This window comes from Acanthochromis polyacanthus, chromosome 17 (genome assembly GCF_021347895.1).
Source record: "Acanthochromis polyacanthus isolate Apoly-LR-REF ecotype Palm Island chromosome 17, KAUST_Apoly_ChrSc, whole genome shotgun sequence".
NCBI lineage: Eukaryota > Metazoa > Chordata > Actinopteri > Pomacentridae > Acanthochromis > Acanthochromis polyacanthus.
In genome coordinates, this window is record NC_067129.1 from 18,500,965 (window position 1) to 18,513,188 (window position 12,224).

General features: G+C 39.9%; 1 protein-coding gene across 3 annotated transcripts in view; it reads right to left on the reverse strand.

The window, feature by feature from the left end:
* kcnip1b (Kv channel interacting protein 1 b) overlaps positions 1-9,878 on the reverse strand; it is a 38,677-nt gene extending 28,799 nt beyond the window's left edge. Inside the window, exons 1-2 of one of the 3 annotated variants that reach the window (XM_051937513.1) lie at positions 9,655-9,878; positions 8,952-9,190 (exon numbers count right to left, since the gene is read on the reverse strand). In XM_051937513.1, the coding sequence (XP_051793473.1) occupies positions 8,952-9,039 (88 nt within the window). In that variant the 5' untranslated portion in view covers positions 9,040-9,190; positions 9,655-9,878. Of the gene's footprint in view, positions 1-1,039; positions 1,166-8,951; positions 9,191-9,654 lie in introns of those variants that run through there. The other 2 variants (XM_051937514.1, XM_051937515.1) reach the window with 2 other exon arrangements.
* Positions 9,879-12,224: the final 2,346 nt, after the last annotated feature.

Here is a 12,224-nt window from a genome sequence, read left to right on the forward strand (position 1 = left end):
GTGAGCTATTTCAAAATAAAACTGAGAAATGTTCCAAAAATATGTTCAGTGATTAGTCAGTTTCTAGAATATTGTATACATGATTTTCTGAGAGATAATGTTTGTGAAAGATCAATAACAACCAAAGAAATAGATGATGAGTAGATTGATGTTGGTCAGATTAAAATGTTGTGACCTATTTCATAATAAAATGGAAAAATATCAATATCACACTCAATGGACATGCATTTTTTCTTATATATATTTAAATGTTTTATTTGTAGGACATAATGGTCGTCAAAGAACAGCAGAACACGACAAATATTTTGTGGTTGGTCGGCTGGAATCTCCGAGAGAAATTTCCAAAAATGGAAATATAAATAACTCTTGTTGACTGAACACTTCTTCTTTGTGAGGTGTTTTTAAATGCATTTTCTTCTAGATCATGCTTGCGAAAGATGTATAATAAACTTAAACAGACAGTATTTGTATGAGGGTTTTATTCTCCTTGATTGTCCAAACAGAAAAATCACCGATTGCAATTTTGCGACAGTCCCTAAACGCTCCGGCTGCCGCACGGAACTCCGACGGACATTCAGCGTTGCTCCTTTTAGTTTTCGCCACAATTACTGTGGTTGTTGAGTTGATGGCAACTGTGAAATGTCTCTCTGACTTAACTGTACAAAATAATACCAACCTTGCTGGAATCGGTGCGGTTTTCGCAACGCTATTAAGGCGAGAAACGGAAAAAACAAGCGAATGTCGAATATAAAACCAATTTCACCTCGGTTGTTTCTGGGCTGTTAGCCGCCGTTAGCATGAGGATGCTTGCTGTTAGCCACATGCTAACAGCTGCAGCACCGTACAGGCGGACGGGAAAACGTATTTTACTAAATTGACCGAAGCTGCAAACTCGATGATAGAAACATTATACACCCATGGAAAGCTTAGATTCTCATGAATCCGCCGGTATAAACCACTTTAAGATGTGATTACCACAACGGGTAATATAAACACATTTGTCCAACAAACAGAAAATAACGTAAACAGCACAACTCACCTTTGAAGGCTCAAAACTAGTCACAGATGAAAATATTCCACAAAAAACGGCCATAATCCAACCTTGGACATCCAGACAAAACAAGCCAGTAAAATATTTTGTCCAAAACATGTCTTGAAATCAGTAAACAATCCACAAATAACTAGTTTTCGTGAATGTGCACCTGGCGCTGCGCATCCCATATTGAGTGAATGGAAACAAAATGGCTTCAAATCCCCAGTTGTCGGTACTCTGATAATATAGGGACTCTAACCAACATTAGCCACACAAAGCGCTAACACTAAGGATTTTCCTATTGTGGTGCTGAAACAGGCAACAAAACTAAAAGTAATCTATAGATATAAGAATACAAGTTTATAACACCCAATAAAAACTATAAAAATAGGTTTTCATCACGACCAGATGTAATGATACTCTACAAGAGACATTAATGTGTGTCTGGATAACCAATGTGCAAAAACTAGTTGTGCAGAAGTAACATGAATCTAAGATTTTTATTTAAAAAAGTGATATAACCCGGCATGGATCAACTGACTGTGACAATGGGCACAAGATTCATTCACGGCGTGATACCATCATTTAATTTTCCTCCTAGTGTTTTCATTAGTTTCGTTCTTTCCTTTAGATTCCACAATTTCACTCAGCAGACATTTTTATCCAAAGCGGCGTACATCTGAGAGATACAACACAAGCAAGGATCTAGTCAGGAGAAAACAGCTTGGATAAGTGCCATAAAACAAGTGCAAGTGTGATAATTAGACTTTGGTGCCTACAGGCAGTGCGGGAGGTAAAAGGAGTATTTTATTTTTAAATGTTTTTCCTTTGCTTAATAGGCAGCATTGAAGAAAAGCTCTTGCTCAAGATAGTCTGTATACCATGTGCTTAATCATTAAATCATAAAATGTTAAAAATGTCAAAATTAGTGTTGGTTAAGTGTTTTCATATTTATGCACGTACATTTTCATGTTCATGCAATTTAAAATGATGCATAGATGGTTAGGGCCTGAATTCGCTGCAAACTATGGGTTCTGGGTCATTCTACCTTCTTAGGTCAGTCATTATCTACGCAAATGATAATTAATTAACTGAAAAAAACTCCACACTTGTCAGTCAGACAAATTTTCTGTCATATCCGTAAATCAAACATAGCCTTAATAGTATTCAGCTGTCATATTTATTTATTTATTTTTAAATTGAGAAGCTGTTTAGGGAAAAGGACAACCTATTCTCTTGTGCTTCATTAGTGTTTCTCAGATAACATAGCAGTTAAAGCTTTTTCATTCAAGCTGAAACCATTTTACCAACAAAGCAATGTGAAACAAGAGTTTAAACAGTGCAGCACATTGCGAGGGACCTATGAATAACAGCGAGCACCAGCTTCAAGCCTGAGGCATATCCTCAACCCTGTTTCTCCAACCATGGCACTCTTAGCTCACAATGTTTAAAGGGCTGCAGATGAATATATATGCTGCTGAACTTGTAAGTAGAGCATTTTAAAGGTGAACAGGCTGAGTTTCACAGTTCATTTCACTATGTATGCAAGTGTGTGCAGGCATCACGCATAACAAACCAAACTGGTGGCGTGCTGGAGTCAGGGGGCTCGCATTTTTCATTCTAAATGCGATGCTTGCGTGTGTGAAGGTGACTGTGTGTGCATTTTCTCATGTCTTCTTCCATGCATATCATAGCATGTGCTGTTCCTCTGCTGCATCCTGCACCGGTGATGCACTGAGACATGATTATGAGTAAATTGAGCAGAGAGATTTCGATTTTAAACGCAACCACCACCACAGAAGAAGAACAGTATCACGTGCTACAGCCATATATAAAGGATCAGTGACATTTTGAAACATGCATGAAGATTTTGCAAGCATTCTTTAGTAACAATTGTCCTCAGACCCTATTTGCATGGGAATATGCTCAAAATGTATATTTTGTCCAGATTAAATTAACTATGCATGATCCAAAATTGTTAGCAACAGTCAACACAATTACAGCTTTTAGAGAAAAAAATCTGAATATAAACCTACAAAATTTAAAATATTTATTCATTTTTTTTACTGCACAGGGTAACAGTGGAAAAAAAAATCACTAAATGTAAATCTGTAACTTTCTGATGCTTCAAAGCGTTTGTTCACAGCAGACTGATTTGCAAACTTTCTGAAAAGACTGGCCTCGATATTGAAGTCTATTTGAGTACTAATTTTCTATGTCTATCAGTAAATAGATGTCTGCGGATTGGTGTTTTATTCATCCAGATTATGAATCTCCAAGTCATTTTGGGTTACAGATAATGTGATTTCTAGAATTCTGTCACACAGATAACTTGCAAAACTGAGTTGTGATTGAGTCTATATCAGAAGGTTAATATTAATGGATTCTTATAGCGTTTCTGTACTGACTTCCGTGGGGGGCACAAGGGTTTGTGTTAGTGTGTCCACCCCTTTGGAATCTGCAGATCAAATATCTGGCGTGTCCATTAACATCCATGGGAAACTGATGAAGTGAAATTCATTTTAATCCATGCATTTCATCATGCTGTGCTAAAAAATCCTTTTCTCTCCAAAATCAGTTTTAAAAACAAGAAATGAATGAACTAATATCCCCCATTTTAGACAATTTATAACTGGACTAAAGGCTCTTAATTAACTCTGTGACATTTAATTATGAAACTAAATGAAGACATGGCCTCTGTGCTGCCCAATGCACAGGCATCTTAACCTCAAGTCAGAAAAGGTCAGTGCCACGTGCAGCAAAGCCGCAAAGCACAAAAGAACATTTGGAGAAAGGCAGCAACCATGTGCAGAGGCGCAGCGTCAAGGGACTAGATGCTCTATAGAATTCCCACTCCATTTCATCAACTACTCATCCTTTAAGGACGCAGAGAGCAGGATTACTGACAAATAATGGCAGAGAAACAGAGATCTTCCTCACGGCTGTTTGCTGTTCCTCTTTGCTCTTCTAAATTTTGGCATCTGGTAACATTGCATCATATTACTTGGTAATGAGTCCAACCAGCTGAAGATTAGCCCCTTAGTGAATAAGTAGGTCTGGAACTATTTCAGTTTTGAAACACTATAGATAATGTGGTTGCATTGCATGACCCAGATTGTCAACCTATGCAGCGATGAGGAGGCTGTATTATTTGTGGAAAAACACAGCAGCTGACTAAGCCACCCATTTAAACCACATTGGTTCACTCTCAGCAGGTTTTAATATCGTTGTTGTTTGTTATTGTCTGTGTATGGAGTGTCTATATTGTTTGTTGTCTGTATAAACTGAATTGGAAGCAAATCAGTTTTCCCACATGGGGATTAATAAAGCTGTCTAATCTCATCTAATCTTACTGTATCTGATTCCTGCCTTTTCTTTCCTGTATTACAGACACAGACACTCTCTACTGGAGAACCAGATCACAGGTAATGAGGAATAGAAGTTCACGAGAGACTGGTCATGAAGCCGTTTTCTTACAATGAAGGTTTTTTCTTTAAATATATGTGAAGACATACAGGTATCATACGGTTTGTGTGTATTTGTTGACAGCTCTGCCTGATGTGAATGTTGCTCATTTTGCATGTTTGCTTTGTCAGGTTCACTGCTTTGCCCTGTAAGCAATTCACTCCTGACAGCACTTACAAATAATTTAGAGGTAGGTAGTAAGAGAATCCAAATGTTTCTTGATGGCATAAAAACAATATAGAAACCTAAAATTCATGCCTCACACTGAGTGTTTAAATGAAGAACCACCTGCACAAATATTTTCTACGCCATTCATGTCCGTCGGTTTCATTTTAAATTTATACCCGACCGCAGGTCTGTCTGAAAGTGAGCGTGGAGCCGTGCATTTTATCAGTCGTGACTGAGTTGCAGCTGCACTCTGACTCAGCATTTGATTTTTGCTGCTGAGGTGAAAAGTAACTTTGGACTGTAGGATGAGAGAGGTTGTGGAAGGGAGGAGAGCCAGTGCTTTTAACACGCAGAAGATGAAGAAGACAGGTTGAAAGTTTATCTCAACTGATGCCTGCAGGGTGTATGAATGATGCTGACATGATCTCACTATTCAGGTCATGAAGGTGGACAATGGTCACACAGGATGTCCAACAGAGGTCTAATCGAAGTCCTTCGTTTTAACTTAGAAAGAAACCAGAGCACCATATATGATTTACCCGCCTCCTGATTTACCTTTGTTGGGGTGGAAATCTGTGAGGGCATTAGGGCATATCATAAAATATTTAGTGTGCAAGCTAATGGCATTAAAATACGTACTGTTGGTAGGTAAATTTAGGTGTACAAGCATACAGTATTTTGAGATAAAAAAAAAAACACAAATCACCAACAATTTGAAATAAATCGTGACCTCTTCAGCCCATTTCATGGTTTTCTGCATCTCTGTGTGCTGTTCATTGCAGATTTTAAACGGCAACAGCACGTGTTCCATAAATTCTACAATATACATATGAGAGGGTACGTGACAGTCTGCATGCATCCAGTCATATTGCCCCTCACATCAAACACTGAAAAACATGTTGAGCTCCTGTGGATTTTCCTGAAAGCTTGTCTGTGACTTTATGTTTTTTTACAGGATATCTACTTACAGATGATTATTTTTGAGGTGAGCTGTGCACACTAGGCGGGCACAGCACAGGATTTCTAGTGAGTTTGGAACTTCCCCGCTGTGTTTGGGCCTGTAATGGAACATACAGTTACAAATCAAAGCACCTTGCAAGTCAAGCAGCCACCACCTAAATTACAAATGTTTTAATAGTAAACAAAACAGGTAGGATTGAGAATTTCCTCACGCAGCTTCTTATCCTAAGAAGCATTTGTTTTGATCATTTGTTTTCCTTGTACATGCGCAGTTCGCATGCTTGCAGCATGTACATTCCATCTAGTCACATGACTAAATGTACATGACACACAATCTTGTAAGCATGTGGACAGCATGAATTGGCTTCTTAAATTAAGCGAAGTGTCCTGATGACCTCTCACTAATAATACAGTATTTAGCATCTTGCAGAATGCACTCTTTTCCATTAATCTGATCTACTTAATGTCTGAATAAGGACATGAGGTTGTTACTGTTATGTAAAAGTTGTCATGACAATCTAGTAACATTTTTGTATCACATTATCACAAGTGTGAGCTGCACGCCATAGACTGTATATATAGTGGACGTAGCATCTGGCTCCAGAATTGAAGCCCACCCGGAAGTGTCAAAAACTTGCAATATCACTCCGTCCGCTAGGGTTGACTCCAAGAAGCTTTTTCTCCATAGACTCCCCAATTCATTTTTGGAGAAAATAAAATTTGATAGACTGATTTTCTACAGCTCAGGATTTTTTTCCCGTTAGTTTTCATGGTCAAAATGAGAGATCAGGTGGCCGATCTTAAAATAAATTAATACTGACTTTTAAATAAATCGTTAAAGTTGGCGGAGCCAGGGGGCGTGGCTATACTTGATAGACAGCAACAGAAGCCTCTGCGGTAAAATGTGGGTGGGATAAGAGAATCCTCAGCCAATCCTGCCCCTAGTTGCTCTCCGGTTCAGTCTGTTTGATGACGCTTTTTACGTCACTGGCTCCAAAAAATCCAAAACGGCGACCAGGAAGTAGCAAAATCCGGACTTCATTTTCTCGGCGTTGAAACCAACGGGTGACGTCACAGTTAGTTTACGCCTGCTGCACGCAGATTTTAATGAGCATTTTCTTTGCAGTAGTGTTATTGTCACGAACAAGAGAGTGAACCCATGCAGCAGGCGGAGACAGCGGAGTAAACTGATAATGACTTTAATTAAATTAGGAGGATTGTTCTAACAGAAATATGTCTTAAATAAAACAGGAGGGAAGAGGACTGGAAAGAAATTAAACCAACTAAAGGAGGACCCGAGGGCCAGGACAAAAACTATCAAATAAGACAAAACTAACTAAACAAAGGACGGACAAGAAGGCCGAGGAGAAACTAAAGCTAAAAATCAACCGAAGAGAGGGATGGTGGTTTACATACAGTCCGGGTTATGGAGGACAGGAATGGACAGGGCAGACTGAGCTGGTGGGGAATGAGACGATGGCAGGGGAGCAGGTACTTTCATCCGGGAGGGGCAACGGGGTCCGAGGAGCGGGGCATAGCGTGGATTATTCCGGAGAGAAACAGAGTCCGGGGGGGGTGACGTCTAAGAGACAGCAAACGTCATGGAGCAGGTAGCAGAATGCATGGCATGGTGGAGAGTATGGGGGCAATAATGCAGAGAGAGTGCCAGGCTTTATGCTGCACTGACTAGTGACTAGCTCCGGCTGTGTTGCTCCACACAGCCGTAAGTCATCTGGCTGACGAGCCGGCTTGCTGCAGCCAGAGGAGCGTGACAGTTATTGCTGCATTTTAAAGAAGAGCATTAGTAAAAGTTAATGGAAATGGTCTGGTTCCAAAAAATTCCCAATTCCCTCCGAAACTTTTTACACTCACTTTGTGGTTGTTGATTTTTTCCCGAAAAACACGAAAGCAAGCAAAGACTGATCAGATGTTTTAGTTTCTTTCCCTGTCATTGCCTCCGGGCAGCAGGAAACATGCCCAATAACAGGTGACATGAAAGAATAATTACACCTTGGACGACTGAAAACAGTTCCTGAAGACTTCTCTCTATTATTCTGATGTAAATTGCCAAATTTTAGTTTGTTCCTTCTTTGATTGTGTGAAGCAGTTAGCAATGTGGCTTCTACTACTCTGCGGTTGTTATAGGAAACAAGCCTAATTTGCATTGCTAGCCTTTTTATGCCATTTGAAAAGTTTGCTGCAAATTTGCAGGACAGTTATACGGAAATTAAGCTAATCTTGTCCAGTACTGACATAGAGCTGTAAAGGCAGGTCTGACTATGTAAAACTAGTTTCTAGCTATAATTTAAGGAGCTTACCATTAGTTCAGTTCGAGTGTCATCTTAATTAGCAGCTCCTTTTAACCTTGCTGTACTGTCCAATCTGGTGTGTAAAGAAATTATTGCACATGTACTGTGGCTCTCTCCACCACTGTCATAGACGTGTAAATGAAGCCTTGAGGAACCTTTACATAAAAGGGATCTTTGTCGGAATGACTAAATGGTGTCATTTTAAACAAACTGATGAAGTCTGCTATGTCACTATCCTATGTCTAAAGAGGCTTTGTTGTGAACCGTGAGCAGCTGAATGAGCAAGTGAATTCTTTTCAGGATGTTCCATTTTGCCAGAAAGGTAGGAAAGTCCATTATGTGAAACAGAAATATTTTTTGACCCGTCAGTCTTGTCTTGAACCTGCAGGTTATGAACCACTGACCCTAAAAAACAGAAATCTTCAGACTTTATCTGACTAACCTGAGCTGATGACTCAATATAGCTGCCACAAGCTCAGTACAAATTACAGTACAGCCAATGTTACACAAACCGAGCTCAGTAATGCAAATCTTCTGTGATTGACACCAGAAGCTCCAACAGCTGGCATTCACTTCGAGGAATGTGTTACATTCCAACATCAAACGGCACATTTGGGCATCATCCAGCAAATGGTAATGTTTATATTCTTATGAGCTGAAACCCTTACAGACTTACACTGGACAGCAAAGGCTCAGTGTTTTGCTCAAGGACACAATGACAGGACACATGGCTGTTGACGAATAGACCACACCATGGCTGCTGTGGGAACTGAATCTTGACCTTGACCACATGGCAGCACCAGCTGGATAAGAACATGTTTCACTTGATCAAATAATGGGAAAGTGGCAGTGGCATTTGACACTATTGTTGCTTTTCTTAACATGTTATTGGATGCAAACACCATCAACAAGTTTACTCACTGTAACATACAGTAAGGTACCCATGTATACTGTATCTAATCAAGCTCACGTGAAGTCATGAAATGCGTGAGAGCATCTGCAAAAAGCCACAGTACCTTTTGTGAGGGTTCCTGAGACCAATCTCTGCAGGGACTGGATTAACTTGAGCACCCCCTGCCTGCAGCGGCTGGTACAGCCAGCCATCCTGAGGTAAAGGCAGGGGCAGACGGGGCAGGTTTCCTCCGACAGATCTCAAAAAAGGTTTGAGCGTCTAGAATACTGGATCCTTATTGGACCGAAGAATCTGCCTCAGTCGTTTCTGTGATGTGACATCATGAGGTCCTTTAAGGGCGTCCTTGTGGAGAACAAAAGTAAAAACTGAAATAAATAAGAAGTCACCTGCAAAAATTCAGCTTTTGCACTAGTGTTTAAAAAAAGAAGAGCATATTCCACTAACACTCATAATATTCTTTCATGCAGTTACATCTGGGCAAATGTTATCTCCCTGACGTTTCATTTTTCATTCAGACACACATCTTCACATCCCCTACGAAGACGCAACCACACGCATGCACTGCAGTCAAGTTTTAAAGTGTTAAACTGGTGCTAGAACCACCAGAAACAACCAAACAGGCAGGAAATGTTGAATGGAAAGAAAACGTCAAACTTTTAAAAAAGCAAAGTTGTGTTCCACAGACCAAAATGAGGGAGAAGATAAATTATTAAATGAACTCCAAAAGTAGAACGGGAAGAGCCCCATCCCCCTTGAAGTTCTGTTCGTCCAAGAAACAGCAGAGAACCTCATGCCATTCTTCTCACCTCCCTCTGCCTTTTGTCTTTTCTTGCCCTCTTCTTTGTCTTGTCTTGTCTTCTGTCTTCAAGTCTTGTGAGATGAGCCGTTTCTTCTCCAGTGTCTGTTTCTGAGTGAGGTTTTCCTCTGAACTGCAGTGGGAGCCCTGCGGCTGTGGTCTGTGGAGGAGCGCTACTCTGGTACTCTCAGCAGATCTGTGCTGCAGAGAGCGCCAGCAGCCACCACTGTACCCGCCCTCCCCTCTTCTATGCTCCCTCCTCCTGTGTTGCATTTGTGCTTCCTCACTCTCGGTCTTACTGATGTGCTTTACTCTACCTTAGAGGCAACACAGTTGTATGATCCAGTGAATAGCCTGGTGAAAAAGAAAAAAGAGGGGAAGTTAAGGTTGATGGGTTATGAGGTAAAACTGGAACCCAGATGGTTGGTTTTTATCACGTTTTTAATGCTCTCTACACTGTAATATAAGTGCCTAATATTAAACGGACACTTTAAATAGCACCTTCTCTGAAATTACACACTTTTACCTAACATTACAAAAATATACAAGAGATCATATCATACCCAATGAACAGCAGAAATGTATTTTAAATCAATCTATGAATCACATCATGAACCGAAAGTATCAGGCTGTACTGTATTATCTTTCCCAGTTTCATTTGAAAGTAGGTTTTCAGTTAATATATTTGAAACACTATTGCTGTGTTAAATTTTGCTGCTTGTATTTAAGTCGCCATCATAAAGTGTGCAGATAAAAACAGATAGATAAGGAGTTCAGCATCGTTTATAATGTTTCTCAATATATAGCAAGTTAAATGGTGTGCAACTACATGAAAAACTTCATGAAGAAGTAATTGCAAATGAAGAGAGATTGAAAACACGTTGTGGAACAGAGTCAATAATGGAAGTCTACCAGCATCACCTGAATCATCTGCACAGACACAGCTGGAAAGTACACACATAATCTTGAAAGCCCATTTTCTGTCACTCTGGTGATCAGACACCCACCCGAAGTGAGAAGCTATCATTGCTGCAGCAGAACCGCACTTTGTGCCAAACTCACATATACGCAAGTAATCACCCATAAACACTATGGTCTACTGTATCTTAAAATGACTCTAAAATAGGTTATGTAAGGCTGCAATTTGCTTGTGGAGACAGAGCTTTTTGTTTCTCACTCCAGTGAACTGGGGAAATGCTCGGGGAGAGTATGACGCAGTGCTTCCTCCGTCTATTTTTCTCCTCCTCATGCTGTCTTGTCTATATTTAATGTTTATAGATTCTATTTATTTTCCCACAGTCACAGTTGCATTTTGGGAGGTCTTGATGCTACAGCACCCTAAATGTCACACGAAAGAAAGGCAAAATAAATAAAAACGGACAGCAGGAAGTCCATAGCTTTCGTGACTTTAGGTGGTTGTTCGCACAATCCTGTTTAGATCCCAGGAGAGGAGCACTTTAGTCAAAGAGTGGCACGGTAAAAATAGCAGCACAGTGCTAGCCACACTGTCTAAAAGGAGTGTAAGTTGGCTATGTGAAGGATATTAGTGATTAAAACCAGAAAAAAAAAGGAACAAAAACTGTGAAAATGGGTGCTTATTGACCCACAGAATGAGTCTGACATTTCAGTTGTGTTGTGTCATAACAGGCCTTCACCTGGATACTTTTCAGCGACAGCAATGGTTTGTCTCATCTTTGTGAGAGCTGTGAAAAGAAGCAGCACAACTGGATATGTTGCCAGCCTAAAAAAGGCAGATTATCAGGGACAGAGCAACAAAACACAGGAGACAGAATTTAAAGAAAAAATGAGGGTTTGCCCACAATGCAAGAAAATACAAAAAGGAAAGAAGAGTGTGAACTCAGCTGGACCAACAAAAGGAAATGAATCTTCACAAAAGTGATGTCAAGTTTGTGAACAATCTGATCCTTTTCAGTGGCTCTTTTGTACAAATGAGTCATCGTCTTTTCATTACAGTACACTGGCATTTCCAACAGGTTTAGGATTTACTTGAGATGGTGGGTGGCAGGACGTATAACAGACGTACATGCAGAAAGAGATGTCCTTTAAACGCTTCACACGCAGAAACTCAGACACTACACTTGAACAGGTTTCCATAAATGTCTCAGCAGTCACATGCATCAGTAGACTGCAAAACTAGACTGGCATTCAGCATTGACAACACAACATATTTCATACCGAAGTTCAAGTAAAATAAATTCAGACAAAGCAATTGGCTACAGTATTACCATGTGCAACGTGTACAGTGCAGAACATTGGCATTAGATCCGACCATTTACGTAATTTTGCACTGTTACGCCTACTCCATACATGTGAAATGAAACTATGATGCTTCTATGTCTAAGTATGAATCTGATTTAAATAATATACTATCATTAACACCATGAATATTTGGCAGATAAACCTACAAACCCCTGTTCCCTAAAATAAGATGAGGTTTGATACCTGCTATATAGCTAGACCATGTATGAGTACGCAAATTACAGTCATTTTTGAAATTCCATTCAGTTTGTAATGCATTTGGTTGCTGATTCATTTTGAATTAGAAATTATCAATGGCAA